General features: G+C 36.5%; 1 protein-coding gene across 4 annotated transcripts in view; it reads left to right on the top strand.

Annotated features, from left to right (window-relative positions):
* LOC126830911 (CREB-binding protein) overlaps nucleotides 1-12,812 on the top strand; it is a 31,742-nt gene extending 18,930 nt beyond the window's left edge. For 2 of the 4 annotated variants that reach the window (XM_050561412.2, XM_050561416.2), the window contains 11 exons: nucleotides 47-157; nucleotides 1,572-1,628; nucleotides 1,822-1,896; nucleotides 2,175-2,242; nucleotides 2,420-2,567; nucleotides 2,822-2,962; nucleotides 4,022-4,301; nucleotides 4,490-4,696; nucleotides 5,013-5,168; nucleotides 8,051-8,332; nucleotides 9,729-12,812. In XM_050561412.2, coding sequence (XP_050417369.1) covers nucleotides 47-157; nucleotides 1,572-1,628; nucleotides 1,822-1,896; nucleotides 2,175-2,242; nucleotides 2,420-2,567; nucleotides 2,822-2,962; nucleotides 4,022-4,301; nucleotides 4,490-4,696; nucleotides 5,013-5,168; nucleotides 8,051-8,332; nucleotides 9,729-11,789 — 3,586 coding nt within the window. In that variant the 3' untranslated portion in view covers nucleotides 11,790-12,812. The remainder of the gene's footprint in view (nucleotides 1-46; nucleotides 158-1,571; nucleotides 1,629-1,821; nucleotides 1,897-2,174; nucleotides 2,243-2,419; nucleotides 2,568-2,821; nucleotides 2,963-4,021; nucleotides 4,302-4,489; nucleotides 4,697-5,012; nucleotides 5,169-8,050; nucleotides 8,333-9,728) is intronic. The other 2 variants (XM_050561413.2, XM_050561415.2) reach the window with 2 other exon arrangements.
* The last annotated feature ends 3,864 nt before the right edge of the window (nucleotides 12,813-16,676 follow it).

The raw sequence follows: 16,676 nt of genomic DNA, 5'->3' as shown, positions 1-16,676 counted from the left end.
TGTGGGCATGCTCTTCATTTATATAATCCTCATTGATGAAATATAGTTCACGGAAATTGGGCCTTCTCTCTGACAGATATGTGTTTTGTGAGAAGTGTTTTCAAGAAATACAGGGTGATGAAGTGGAGCTCTCTGATGATCCTACACAGATAGCCACGTAAGTATTTTACTGTAGCATACATAATATTTAGTCAGGAATTGTTTCCTTTAGTAGCAATTGGTGCAAGTGGTTAGGGAACTGGACTCAGTCTGAATGTCTTGCGTTCAAATGTCATTGCAGAGAAAATCTATTGTGTTATTTAAATCTTGGTTCCCACCTTCAGTTAATGCCCTCCTTGTATTAAATGTAGGTGGAAATTCGTCTGAAAGGTAAATTTCTTATGATATAACTTCAAAAATAATAATTACAATGTGCCAAAATAATATGTTGAAGAGACGTACTCTCATTTTCTTTATTGAGATAGTAGCATAACTAGCATTTGGCCATTTTTTGTATGATTTGACATGCTTTGATTTTACCTAGACCTATTAGATAGTGTACACCAGTCCTTCACGTTTAAGGTGCACTTTCGCTCTTGCGCCTCAGGATGCACCTCGACTTATCTTTGGGGAAGTCATTAAATATGCCCACAAATTGAATAAATCTTTCTCCTAAATTAATTGAGATTCATAAACTACCGTACTTTCAGTTTTTGTTTATTTTTCAAACTGCATATGTTTGAGTATAGTGACCTCCTCCTTCGAGCTACGAGTGTTTCAGTGGTAAAACTAGGGCTGCCATAATTATTCACCAAACATATTGAATGCTAATTGGATAGAAGTCTAAAATAAGCCAATAGAATACTATGTTACTTGACAGCCTAATATGTTGATGGAGAATATCCGCAGGAATGATAGAATGACACGTCTTATAATAACATTACGTTGTTTAAAATGTTTTCATGTACCGCTTATCTTATTGACATTGAGTTGGTTATCGCTATCAATATGTGTGGAGATGGTCAAAACTGTCAAGTATGCGACATTTTTAAAATTATAATTACTGGAGGGCAAATAGCCATGGAGGGGGACAAAAATGGGTTTGATATTTAGAGAACAAAGCGATCAAAATGACGAAATTCGTGGAACATATAAATGACATAATAAAGAGAATATGAGACAAAACTAAAGCATAAATACAATTTGGCTCTCCTTAATTTAAGAAAATGTAGAATTACTCTTGCAATATAATTAAGAAGAGTTTTTTTATGTGAGCTTTTTTCTCAATTTTTAAATTGGTGGGAGCTTTTTTATGGCCCCTGCACCAGTGCACCATTTCGTAAACGTGAAGGACTGGTACAGAATTTGAAGATACAAGTTCTTTCACCCTTATTACATGTACATAGTGAAAATCATAGATTGTCGAAATTTCAAATTGAACCATTTTTTTTACTGATATTCCTATTAGAGATTAAACATTCACAATATTATAGTTTGCAAGGGATTGATATAGAGCTAATATCAAGCCTTTAAATAGTATTATTGATATTTTGAAATATTTATAGATATGGATGCATAATTATATTTTTCAGGAGAATTAAAAAGGATCAGTTTATGCAACTAAAAAATGATCAACAAGATTATGAACAGTAAGTAATTTATATAATTCAATTTCAAAATGTTAACACAATCTCTTTTCTTAAGAAACGAGGATTGCAAAAATCTGTATCATGTACATGTAGATACATGTATTAGTATTTTATAGTCATAAGGATCACTCAACACAGTGATTGTAATGACCTAAGCCGAAAAGGAAATAAATTTTTTCTCTGTGTTTTTCAGATTTATTGAGTGTAATGAGTGTGGCAGAAAGCATCATGTGATTTGTGTTCTCTGGTTTGAACCTATTTGGCCACAGTAAGTACTAGTATACTTTCTTAACAAAATTTGTCATCAGCAACAGGCGTACAATACGTACAATCAGTCTCTAACTAACTAGCAGTTTACAAAAACTATATCTTATTAGCGAATTGGATAAAGTTCAAACTATGAATAACTTTACGGTCCACTTTCAGTGCAAAATTTTCCCACCTTCATTTCTAATGGCTGCAAACTAAGGGGAGGTAATTGTTTTATTGATCACTTAATTCCCCTTTTAATAAGATATCTATATTTAATTTGTTATATATTTATAGGTACACATGTGATAACTGTTTGAAAGCCAAAGGTATAAAGAAAAAAGAAAATCGATATTCTGCTAAAAGTAAGTCATCAGTAATAATTCATTACTTAAATATGTTACATTTTACATATTCATAGTTTTGCAAAGAGTTGCTAAATTCTTTTCTTGAATTATTGTTCATAGTAACAGGAATTGCATCAATTTAGATACGTATATGTTTCTGTCAAAGTAATCAGGATTTGTTATTCTTTCTTTCAGAATTACCAACAACAAAACTTGGTATTTATTTAGAAAACCGTGTAAATAATTATCTAAAGAAGAAAGATGTGGAAGCTGGTGAAGTGAATATACGAGTTCTGTCTAGTTCTGATAAAGTGGTTGAAGTTAAACAAGGGATGAAATCAAAGTAATATTTTATTTTGATTAGTTCTTATATTATACATTGAATCATAAACTAGAAAATTACCCACTTTTTGTTAAGATTTTACAAAAAGTGGTGGTAACTGACAGCTGATGTCCATTTTAGTTATTCCTCATTTTTGTACAAATAATTAATTTTAATTGTGTATTTTTGATGTAATTGGCTATATATGTTTCTCGTTTTAAATTGCTTTGATTTCCTTTGGATTATTTTATTTATTTATCTTTTTTCTTTCATAGATTTGGGGATGAAATTCCAGATGGCTTTCCATATCGATCAAAGGCAATGTTTGCTTTTGAAGAAATAGATGGGGTTGATGTTTGTTTCTTTGGCATGCATGTGCAGGAATATGGTTCAGAGTGCCAGATGCCAAATACCAGGTAACCACTTCATTCTTGTTCAATCAAATTAGTGTATAGAGAAAATTGACAGATGATTTCAGTTACTTACTAATTAAAAACCAAACTGCAACCGATGAGATGATTTATGTATTAAAATGCTGCAGAATAGGAAAACTTGATACAGGTTTAAATTAGTTGTTTTATGACTTTTCAGTTAACATGAATGCTGATTCATTTATTCAGGGCATTTAATTTCTTCCAGTTGCTGTACTTTGACAAATTCCAATTTTAATTGGAATACTTAAAAGTTGATTTAGTTCCAATTAAATTGATTTTAGTTCGCCTAATAAGTAAGATTAATTAATACAGGTGCATAAATATTTAAAAGCATGACTTTGGATTTTTAGATACAAAAAAAAGTTTGATTATTTAACATGCCGACTATTTCCAAAGAATGTACAACACATGTTAGTTTAGCTAGCCATCAAGTCTTCAACTTTGACCCCATCGGCACTTGGCTTTGTGGTGGGGTGATAATATAAATGCTTTTTCTATCTTAATTAATATTATTTCTATTTTCATGTATCAGTTTATTTGTTTTCTTTTGAGGCTTTGTTTTACGTGGCAAGGAGTAGGGTCGCCTGTCCAACCTCGTGGGTTTTCTCCGGGTCCTCCGGTTTCCTCCCACTGCTAAAGACCCCTACGCGCAAGCAAATTATGTAAATAAAATTAAACCATATGTTAGTCCGGAAATGACCTAGTTTATGTCGAGTGGACGTTAAACCTCATTTCTCTCTGTCTCTTTTTGAGGCTTTGTTTATATTTTATCATAAAATACTGTAAAGCAATTGCCAATGAGTTGCTACCTAATGATCAGGGCTTTTGTCTTAGAGTGCTAGTAATGTAAACAAGACTTTCTGCAGGAATATTAGATGTTATTTATACATGGTTTATAAAATTTATAAAGAAGTATGTGTTACAGTGGTCTTTAGTGTGGTAGCTACAATTACTTGGTTTGTAGGACAGATATTTTGTTATGTCATCGGTAGAAATTTAAGAATTCCATACCTATAATGATTATAAAAATTATTATTTCAGGCGTGTGTACATATCGTATTTAGACAGTGTTCATTTTTTTCAACCAAGACATTTACGAACAGCTGTGTATCATGAAATTCTTATTGGATATTTAGAATATGTGAAAAACATGGGATATACTGTGGCCCATATTTGGGCATGTCCTCCAAGTGAAGGTGATGACTATATTTTCCATTGCCATCCCCCAGAACAAAAAATTCCTAAACCAAAGCGATTACAAGACTGGTATAAGAAAATGTTAGATAAAGCTATTATAGACAGAGTGTGTTCAGATTATAAGGTAGGTGTTTTTGGTTGTTAAGTCAAGATGCAGACAGGATTCATTTGGTAACAAAGATAATGAATGACCCGTTGCTTTTTCTTCAGATGTCTTTTGATGCTTTCAATAAATAGTACTGCCATCAACGAGATCGTTCTCTTAATTATTAAAGAAGTTCATCTACTAAATGCCTTTCTTTTCTGTTGCAGGACATATTAAAAGATGCAATAGAAAGTAATTTAAAAAGTGCTACAGAAATGGCTTACTTCGAAGGTGATTTCTGGCCCAATGTTGTTGAGGAGAGTATTAAAGAATTAAATCAAGAAGAAGAAGAGAAGAAGAAACGAGAAGAAGCACAAGCTGCAGCAGCTGAAGCTGAAGCTAATGAGTGCAATGAAGAAATGGATGGTTCAACTGTAAGTTTGGATTTACTCTTTAAATATTTCTGTTGTGGTCACAATGGCAACTAATGGAGTAAATATCTTAAACAAAAATTCAAGTTTTCATTGAGAGTGGTAATTTGTGATTATTAATTTGAGTTTAACAAAAGTTAATAGCACAAGCTATTTGGCAGAATTGATAAAATAAATCAATTAATCCATTTAACTTGCCTGTAATAGAAACAGGACTAGCCTATTGTTCTTGTGGTAGGACTGTCTGAAATTTTAAATCGAAATTTAACTGGGAGGGAATTGTTTCTTAAAAAGATTGAACTGGTTTACAACATTTCAGGAACCTGGAACTAAAAAGGGAGAGAAAAAAGGAAGAAATAAAAAAGCTTACAAAAGTAAAAACAACCAGAGAAAAGTTACCAAAAAATCAAACTTACCCCAGGGCAGCAATGATCTCACCAACAAGTTGTATCAGACCATGGAAAAACATAAAGAGGTAAGTCTAAGTTATTGATAGGTGGGAATGTTAAAAAGTGGAATCCACAGCCCCATTTGGCAGGATGGTTGGGGAACTGTAAGAAATTAATTTCTTGAGTATTATTCCATTGATGATTGTCATTTGCATTTTTTGGACATACCTCATTGTTTACATAGGGTATGGGAGGTAAATCCATTATTAAATGTACGGTACTCAAATAGATTATTTAAGATTTAATTACAAAAACAATTATATATCAATGGTATATAATCATCCATTTTTATACACCCCACATTGAAATGTGGTCGTCGATCGGCGTCCACAATTGCTTGTGGATGCTCTAGAGGCTAAAGTTAATATCCGATTGACTTGAAATTTATACACATTTAGAGACGAAGAAGCCTATTGATTTTCAACAATTTCTGATAATTACTGCCAGCATTAAGGGCCTTGATCAGTTGAAAGATCTTGTGGACGTGCCAGAGGCTAAAGTTAATAATAAATTTATACACAGTGTTTAAGGTCTTGAGACAATCAAAACAAATTCTAATGATTTATCAGATTTTAGTGTACTCAAAATATTTTCATTCTGACAAAAGAAAAAATATGCGACAACCCATGTTGGCTGCCTGGAAGACTTAGCTGCTGTGAGCTTATGTTTCTTTACCTGCAACCTATCCTTGATTCAGTTGATTAAAAAAAAGAGACCCATCAAAAGATTTGAGCAAAACTTGATGTGGCACAGGATCGTTTACATGTTTTGTAGACAAATTGGTCATAAGGCCAAAAAAAAAAATGTTATATTTCCGGTAACCCTACCAACCCATTACAAAACCTGCCGACTCAATTTTTTTTTTAGTGTCAAAGGAAATAAAAAAACTTTTTTGTTCAACGAGCGACCGTCCAAAATACTCTAAGCCTACCGTATTCGTGAAAATAGCTTTATTATTTGTTGCTATAAATGGATATAAATGTCATCTTTCTTTGAATCTGCATTTACCGATCGGAATAAACGAGTACTGTACAGCAAACGATTATTAAGAACTGTCATACCGTTGACGCGAGATTGCTAACTGACGTGAAAATCGAGACTACAGGTTTCGTATAGATTTAACACTGCACACCCCGAAAAGCCATAATCCTCACAACCTTCGTTCTAATAAGTAACGGCACGCAATTTGACAAAAACAAGCTAACATATATTTCAAACATTTGGATAGGATCTGCTCCATCGGTATTTAAAGAAGACAAATAAATTTATTACGGACCTATTTCATGCGACGGCACAATATGATTTTTTTGTGGACGTATATTGTCGTTGCTCCTGTCGTCCGGACGTCCATCCGCCCGTCCACAATTTGTTTGTGGACTCTCTACAGGTCACAATTCTTGTCCGATTTTGACGAAAACTTGAAATAAGGTTTATCCCCAAAAGATCACGGCTGCTTTCGTTATTGGCATGTATCGGATCGTAACTTCCTGAATTATGGCACCAGATTATACAAAAAATCGCGTTTTTAGCTTGTGGACCTTATATAGGTCATAATTTTTATCCGATTTAAAAAAACATATTATTATATCACTGTTACACCCTAAGGAAAGTTGAGTTCGAATTTGGGGAAAATCGGACCAAAATTGCCTGACAAAATGGCTGCCGTTTGTACACGAATAGTGTAAAAATAGGATATATGTCAAGGTTGTGGACCCTGTATGGGTCACATTTTAATTCGATTTTGATGAAACTTGAAATGCATGTTTATAACCTAAAGATCTTGGTTCCTTTCGATATTGTCGGATATCGGATCGTAACTTCATGAATTATGGCCCCTGATTATACGAAAAATCGCCTCTTTTAGCTTGTGGTCCCTCTGAAGGTCACAGTTATTATCTGATTTTAAAAATCGTTTGAATATATCACCGTAACACCATAATAAAGGTTGAGTTTAAATTTCCTGAAAATCAAACCAAAACTGCCGGACAAAGTGGCAGCTGCTTGTACGCGAAAGGTGTAAAAATATGGTATATCAAGGTTGTGGACCCTGTAGAGGTTACAATTTTAATCCGATTTTGATGAAACTTGAAATGCATGTTTATAACTCAAAGATCTTGGTTCCTTTCGATATTTGCGCATATCGAATTGTAACTTCATGAATTATGGCCCTTGATTGTAGGAAAAATCACTTTCTTTTTAGCTTGTTCTCAATCCATCTCTCAAAAATGTGGGCGTATCCTGCCTGGCAGCCGCTGGTTTAAGTTTACATCGCTAGTTCTTTCCCTTGAACAAAATGGCCTCACTACGCTATTTTTTTTTTTAGCATAGAACGATTAAAAAGTCCATTTGCCCCCTAAGAGGATATTTAAATCATAATCTAACCCCAGATACATTTTAAACAATTATCCAAGAATTCCATCCACCAATCTATTCATGCTTCTTGTTCCTTTACGCCGACTCAACCTAACATAAAATTGAATATTTTCGCACAGAATATTATGCTACAGTACATCTACTAGATCTAACAATGTAACATTAAAAAAGAAAAAAAAAACCTACCTACCTATCCCACCCTATTTTCCATCCGTTACAGGAAACAGAACCCTTTTTTTTTTGGCCTAAACCAAAATGGTCCTAACATTTTGTCAAAAACTGCCATAGTTTGATTGTAACAGCCCTAAAAACATAATGAAAATGTGTAAAGAAAAAAATTTGATAGGTGATAGGTATTGGCTTAACCAGTTCCTTTTGATGCAGCGATGCTTTTTTAACTTTGTAGTAATGGTATTCAGTGATATGAACAGATTTGGTTGAAATATTTTTTTTTTTTTTTTTGATGACTTTGTGGATCAGTTGATTCTAGAATTAAGAGAAGATATTTTAACATATTCTACCTTTATTTTTACAGGTTTTCTTTGTGATAAGGTTACATCCTCAACAAAATCCTCCTGGCATGCCCCCAATTCAGGATTTAGATCCCCTGTGTAATTGTGAACTTATGGATGGTAGAGATTCCTTCCTTACCCTAGCCAGAGAGAAACATTATGAATTTTCTTCTTTTCGACGAGCCAAATACTCAACCTTGGCTATGTTATATGAACTGCATAATCAAGGAAAAGATGCCTTCTATTATACTTGTAATAACTGTAAAACTCATGTGGAAACCCGGTATCATTGTTCTGTTTGTGAGGTATGTTTTAATTTAATTTATCTTTGCGCATTATATACACTCGCCTTTAATGTTAACATTTATGTCAACTCCATTCTGAGGCGTTTGGACAGATTGGTTTTCGATCCTAAATTTCAGTTACCTTGCCATTCACATATGACCTCTGTAGCGGTTGGTTTAAACAATATTTTATTTCTATTATATCATGATTATTTACAATACTGATATTGTGGATCTGAAAACAAGCCATAGCTTATATAAATTCATCTCTGTAGCGGTTGGCAGAGGGGATTCACTAGAGCTTATCTTTTTTTTAGTTCACATTATTTTAAAGCTAATGAATAGGACACAACAAACTTTAGGAGATAAAAAGAAACCCTATCAATATTCAGAGTTATCTCCAAATTTTTATATTCCCACATGAAAATGTTTGCCGTCAAGTCCGTCTGTCAACAATTTCTTGTGAACACTCTACAAGCTACATATTATCTGAACAGTGTGAAATTTATTTATATTGTTTACATGTTATCATCCGATCTGCATTAAATTTACATGCATTATTTATATTAGTAAAACGAAGAACCTATTGAATTTCAGCAGTTTCCTTTGATGACTTCTAAAGTTATGACCCTTGTTTCACTTTGAACCTTGTGAACGCTCTAACGACAAAAATTATATTTTTATAATCCTATCTGTATAAAATTTACATGTATTATTTAAATAAGTAAAACGAAGAAGCCTATTTTGAATTTCAACAATTTCCCTTTATAACTTTTACACTTATCGCCCTTGTTTTACTTTGTTGAACCTCGTGAACTCTCTAATGACTAAAGTTATCATCCAATCTGTATTAAATTTACATGCATTATTTATATAATAACTCGTCTAGTGTAGTAAAGACAAGTAAAACGAAATTTTGAACTATAAAAAACGAAATGAAATAGGATCTGTGTTTTAATCAGATTGATTAGTTTGTTGAACCCCCTGTGAACACTCTAGAACAAAAATTATCATCTTATCTGTATTATTAAATTTAAATACAGTATTGAGATTAGTAAAACGAACAATCCTATTGAATTCTCTTAATAACTTCTACAGTTATGGCCTTGTTTCACTTTGTTGAACCTTGTGAACATTCGGTCTATGAAATTGATATCGGCGTCTCGTAAATGCTCTTATTACCTACAAAAGCATAAATTCGTGTCAGTTAACACTTCATGACTGCTCGGACGATTTAGCTGCTGTGGGCGTATGTTTCGTTGCCTGGTGAAGGAGATACAAGAACTCATTTTACTGCTTGTCATGATTTATGTACTTGTGCAAATTTTTGGTTGTACCCAGTGTTGACCCTGCAACAAATTGAAATCTTACAATATTTCAAAAACACTCAATTTATTTACCTTCTTTTCTTTTTCAGGACTTTGACCTGTGTATCACATGTTATAAGAAATCTAGTCATCCACACAAAATGGATCGACTTGGTTTTGATTTGGATGACGGCTCATACAATGGAGAAAAACAAGAAAATCCTCAGGAATCTCGTCGTCAATCTATTCAAAGGTGTATTCAGTCTTTGGTGCATGCATGTCAGTGCAGGGACGCTAATTGTAGACTTCATAGTTGCCAAAAAATGAAACGTGTTGTTGCTCATACAAAAAGTTGTCGGAAGAAGAGTAATGGTGGTTGTCCTATCTGTAAACAATTAATAGCTTTATGTTGCTACCATGCAAAACATTGTAATGAACAAAAGTGTCAAGTTCCATTCTGTACACAATTAAAACATAAATTACGTCATCAACAATTACAACAGAGACTACAGCAGGCTCAGTTACTGCGAAGAAGAATGGCCATCATGACAGCATCGTCAACCGGGGGACAAGCTGCAGCTCTACAAGCTAATTCTACACCAGCCATACAAGCACCACCACAGCAACTTAATATGGTTAATGATGGTAAACCTCAGGCTGCTCCTCCAGCCGGTGCTATGAAAGCTGCACAAGAAGCCCAGGATGCTGCTAATGCCCAACGAAACCTGCTTGCTGGACAAATTAACATGGGTGGTAAACCAGGCAGTTTACAACAACAACAACAACAACAGCAGCAACAGCAGCAGCAGCAGCAACAACAACAGCAGCAGCAGCAGCAACAACAACAACAGCAACAACAACAACAAGCACAGAAAATGGTTCCTAGTCCGGTTATCAATCAAATGCCCAATCCCATGCAACAGCCAGTTCAAAGACCACAATGGGGTCATGCTGCACCACCAGCTTATCCAAACCAATCAATTAATCAACCACGAATGCCTGTGAACCAGATCAGAATGCCAATGCCGTCACCCACCCAACAGCAACAGCCAGGACCAGGTGGTATGACTATGAATGCTCCAAGAAAAGCATCTCTTCAGCAGTTGATGGCTGCCTTGAAAAATCAGACACCCCAAACAAAGGTGTTGGACATGTTGAAAGATAGTCCTGAACTCATGGCCTCTGTTCTCAAAATGAGAAACCTAAAGAACCAGCAGATGCAACAACAACAGCAACAGCAACAACAACAACAACAGCAGCAACAACAGATGGGAGGTATGGGGGTTCAACAGATGCAGCAGTTGTCTAATCCACAAGTGCACCAGATGTTGCAAATGAGAAGGCAAAATCTGCAACAACATCAACAACAACAACAGCAGCATCAGCAGCAGCATCCACAGCATCCACAGCATCCACAGCAACATCCGATGAATCACTTTCCAAACCAAAACCCAATGCAGAGTTTTGCAGGTCAACGGCCCAGAATGGGATTTCCAGGCCAGGGCTTCCCAAATGATAATTCTCAACACATGTTTCAGCAGCAACAAATGATGCAACATCCCCAATTTAAACAACATCTGGCTGGTGGTAAACCAATGAGTCCACAGCATCTGATGGCACAACAGAATAATCCTACTCAACAACTTATGCAGCAGATGCGTTCACCCCAAACATCAGTACAGCTGAAACAACACGTCATGTCCGGTGGAAAACCTCATAGCCCACAACAGATGATGGCTCAACAGGCTAACCCTTCTCAACAAATTATGCAGCAGGTTAGGTCACCACAGACATCAGTGCATCAAGTGCAGTTAAGACAGAATGATAATATGATGTCTCCCTCTCCCCAGGGCAATGTGGCTCTACCACAAACTGTTAGATCTCCACAACCTACACCATCACCTCGGCAACATTTAGCACCTTCACCACGTCAACTTCAGCAGTCACCCCACCACATACCTCCCAATCAGTCGCCCCATCCTGTGGGAGCTCATCCTTTGGGTGATCCAAATCAAATTACAGATCAAGTCATGCTACCCCAGTTACAAGGCCAGCACCCAAACATGCAACCCCATCCAAACATGTCCCAGTTACGAAGTCCTGCCCCCGATAATAAAATTCCTCAAATGACTCCTCAAGATAAATTATCACATTATGTTGACTCCTTATAGTACAGACTTAATTTAATGGTGCGTTATATTATTATCTTGTTATATGTAAATATATATAAATACATGCAAATTAACTTATGTAAAATAGACATATTATAGAGATTGATCATCATCGTATTTTGTCATGGTTTTTTTCCATTTTTTCAGAACAAATTGTGAATTTATATAATGGGATAAATGTTTTATTATATAAGATTTTATATAATCTGCTAGCTACAATGCAAGTTGGCAGTTGAGTTATTCGAACATTTTCAATTGACCATGGACATATGAACACTGTTGAAATTGTACACAGCAGAGCTATTGTATAGTAAATGTTGACGAGTCTCTTCTGTGTTATTTTTTCACTCTAGTATGTGTTGTAGTTCTAATTATTATTATTATTATTTTTTAAACCCTACTGTGACTAGTTGTAGATAATAAGTTTTTATAATGGTGGCCAACTCTCCGGTCAACTATGGCTTCCAGAGTAAAATCACTAACAATCCATCGACATCCATTGTGTGCTCATTGTTCTGAACCAGTACTGTGCAGCTAATTTAAGGATATTTATTCATCTCGTATTGTTAACATGGAATTTGATGTAGCTGTGATGTGAAATGCTACCTTTAACAGACTTGAAAGGCACCAAAAGAATGTATATTAGAATTATATATACTGTATATATATACATTGTTATGTCTATACCAAAATATAGGCATGCCAACTGGATGCCTACAGATGAAAGGAATGGATGATGTGAAAAGTGATTTCAATTCATGTGATTTTGTGCATAGTAAACTCTTTGTTTGTTGGCCTTCATGTCCACTACTTAACTTGTTTTGTACATGTGTGCACTTTCTCTTATTGTGATGTCCTTGTGTTCATTGTGTGTTATTATGACATCAGGACAGATATCTTTTTGTTACTAATTCGTCCCTGTCCATCTGTCTATGGTTAAAACATAATCTTCTCCTATTTGCATTCAAATTTCACTTGGGTGGAATTGTGTAAATAAAATAAAGTATTCTATAAAGATTTGAATTGTGACTTAATATTTTTGTATTTTAAGTTTTTGAAAATTTGTTACATATTGTGATGGTGACGTTTTTCAAAAATCTTAATAGCCTAAATTAGTGCATATCTTGGGAAAAAGGTAATTGTAGTCCTGTGGAGTTCTTTTCCTATTTTCCATACAAAACCCATACAAAGTGAATAGTTCTTGTAACTATGTTTAGATTATCGATAAACTGTATTTATTACCAAATGTGAAAATGCAAGTGACATTTATGGGTGCTGTCTTTAGAAGCTAGTGATTTATAATTTCAGAATATCTTTTCTAATTTAGGCCCATCAGTGACTATTTCTCCAACCCTGTTTACCTAGCAGTCAAGATTAATAATAGAATGAGATGAACCCATGATTTCTGATGACCCTTCTCTAAAAAAAACTAGGTTATCAGTTAAAACATTTTAAAAATGTTAAAACTACTGTTTACCCTTTATAATGCTCAGGTTTTTGTCATTTTTTTAAACCTATTTTGAGACTCTCCAAATCATCAATTCTAAGAATTTTCTTATCGGATTATACAGATATGAACTATTACGAAGAATTGGTTCTTGATGCAGAGTTGACATATGTGAAAAGGGCCGGATTAACCACGAACGTGACCCTGGGGCCTTGAGCATGTGGGGGGGGGGGGGCAACCTAACACAAGTGACCAGAACGTAGGCATTTTTATTCCACACATGAATGTAACTATATCAAACCTAGTTCATTTCATGAAGATTGATTCAACAACAGATTGTGGGCCAAATATGAAGTTATCACTCGCCGCCAGTTCTATGCGATGATCCCCACCGGTAGGCGAATCACTATCTGCAGGGGACAAATCTAAGTTACGGCTGATAATCCGAATAAGGGCCAAATAAGAAGTCACCTTCCGCCGCCATTCCTTTAGTTCTATGCGATGATCCCCAATCAAACACCTAAGTCACGGCTGATGAATAATTATTATACATAACATCCCCTCCCACTCGCATAAAAGGGTCATAACGCTTACAATCCCGCAAAAATCGTCATCCTAGCCTGACCCAAATTTAAATGCGTTTTGCTGGAACAAAGACGCGAAATATCGTAAGTAGCGTAGTCTATACAGAAACTATACATATATATATGCACACCAAATTATCAAACAATGATAGTCTATGGACTAAATGGCGAAGAATAAAGAGTCCAAAAGCCAACGTTCTTCGATTCAACGGCAACAAGAAGAAAGTACGTTCGGAGTAGGACAAGTTGTAACCAAAATATTGCCGCTAAAAATTTTAATGCGATTTCTTGATACACTTTCCCACACTGATCAGCAGTGAATATTCGCTAGTCCGCCACTTTCCCGCTAAATACCCCCCCCCCCCCAAAAAAAAAACCGGATGTATAGAAGTCGAAAGTACGACGCAGCATCGCCGGATTGCATCGAATTCTCAGAATATGGCAACCGCAACACGGGCCCATTTTGGATTGAACGGCCCCAATGTCTAGGACTTTGAAAATCCTATGGAGGGCCACTGCCACTAATACTGTAGTTAGTCTAGTAGATGCAGACCTCGGTCCGATCATCATGCTCACTTCGCCTTTCGCGCAACTGAGTTTTTTTTTGTCCCCCGCCTTTCGAAGAAAGCAGGGGACTATTAAAATGGGTTCGTCCGTCTGTCTGTCCGTCACACTTTTTGGGACACAATAACTCTCTTCCTAATTGAGCTAGAATGTTCAAACTTGGTGTATGTGTTTATTAGGTCAATGCCTTGATGGAGTTCGAAGATGAGCATTTTCCGCTTAGGGTAAGCAGAGATAAGCAATTTGATTGGTTGATGCTTTGGGACACGATAACTCTCTTCCTAATTGGGCTAGAATGTTCAAACTTGGTGTATGTGTTGATTAGGTCAATGCCTTGATGGAGTTCGAAGATGAGCATTTTCCGCTTAGGGTAAGCAGAGATAAGCAATTTGATTGGCTGATGCTTTGGGACACGATAACTTTTAATTGAGCTAGAATGTTCAAACTTGGTCTGTCTGTCTGTCCGTCTGTCTGTCCGTCACACTTTTTGGGACACAATAACTCTCTTCCTAATTGATGGAGTTCGAAGATGAGCATTTTCCGCTTAGGGTAAGCAGAGATAAGCAATTTGATTGGTTGATGCTTTGGGACACGATAACTTTTAATTGAGCTAGAATGTTCAAACTTGGTCTGTCTGTCTGTCTGTCTGTCTGTCCGTCACACTTTTTGGGACACAATAACTCTCTTCCTAATTGAGCTAGAATGTTCAAACTTGGTGTATGTGTTGATTAGGTCAATGCCTTGATGGAGTTCGAAGATGAGCATTTTCCGCTTAGGGTAAGCAGAGATAAGCAATTTGATTGGTTGATGCTTTGGGACACGATAACTTTAGTTCTAATTAAGTGAGATTGATGAAACTTGGTGTATAGTTTCATTACAGTAATACCTTGACTAAGTTTGATAATGAGACTTTGGAAAACAATAACTCTCCTACTTTGATTGTCCCCCCGCCTTTCGAAGAAAGCAGGGAACTATTAAAATGGGTTCGTCCGTCTGTCTGTTTGTCTGTCTGTCCGTTCCGCTTATTTGTGATAAATTTATATGTGTCCTCTAATTATTTTCCTATTTCGGCGGGGGACATCAGCCTCACTGTTGGCTTGTTTTTTTGTTTTTTTTTGGGGGGGGGGGGTCCCTGATGTCGGGGGCCTTTGTCCCACCATGCCCCGTGGTTTACCCGGCACTGTATGCGAATTTTTAAGGAGACTTGAATGTCACTTGATGTCGAAATTCTTGAAATGCGTGCCGATTGCCAATAAACAAAAAACACAAGGGAAACAACTCCATATAAAATGATAGGGCAGACCACAATTAAATTTCACCACAGTAACCCAATAGCGACAGACAATGAAATGGAGTTTAACGTCCCACTGTTCCGCTCCAACTGGGATAACGAAGGCGGACATACTCCATACAGTGGCACTACGACCTACTCTTGTATCGAATTCTAACTCTCAAAGGATCTTTTACATGCACGCCATTGTGTACACACAGTTGTGTCCCATCCGAACGACTAGACGTTATTCCTGCACCACCTCCTGCGAATGGTTAGCGTGGTTTCGATTCCCCGGTTGTACGCGGCAAGGAGTAAGATTGCCTGTCCAACCTAGTGGGTCTCTCTCTCTCTCTCTCTCTCTCTCTCTCTCTCCCTGAGCCACCGCGGTTCCAAGGTTAAAGTGCACATAAGATTGGCGAGAAAGCTTTTCAGTACGTATAGCCAATGGTTACTATATACAATGCTGATGATAGACCTCGTTCAGGTCGTCCTAGGGCCACTACACAAGCCCAGCCCAAGATCCTGCGAAATGGAGGACAAACGGCCAATCAGCTATCTGTAAACTTACAGGATTTCACACCCCAAACGATTAGATATCGGCTACATGTAGAACCTCCTAGTCTTCAACATACGGAGGATTTTTCTGGATGATAGAGACTAGGCTACATGCAGCCCATTTGGATGCGCGACGACCGCGTGATGTGCCTCCATTAACTCGCCAGCACATGGCAAACAGGCGTCAATGGTGATGGGCGCGTGTAATGTTCTTAGATGAGTCCAGATTTACTCTGGATTTCACCGATAGGCGTGCTCGCGTTTGGAGGCGTGTAAATGAGCGTCATGTTAACGTTAACGTCAGACAACATGACAGTTTCGGGCGTGGGTCTGTTATGGTGTAGGGAGGAATCAACATGACTGGCAGAACGGACTTGCATATTGTTCAAGGACGGGTCACTGGTGTGTACTACCGATAGTTCTGCCCTTTGCTGAACGGGCAGGTCGACGTTTTATGATTCAAG

The sequence above is a fragment of the Patella vulgata genome, chromosome 8 (assembly GCF_932274485.2).
Source record: "Patella vulgata chromosome 8, xgPatVulg1.2, whole genome shotgun sequence".
NCBI classification, from domain to species: Eukaryota; Metazoa; Mollusca; class Gastropoda; family Patellidae; genus Patella; species Patella vulgata.
Note: the sequence above shows the minus strand (reverse complement) of the source record. Positions and strands in the feature narration are given on the sequence as shown.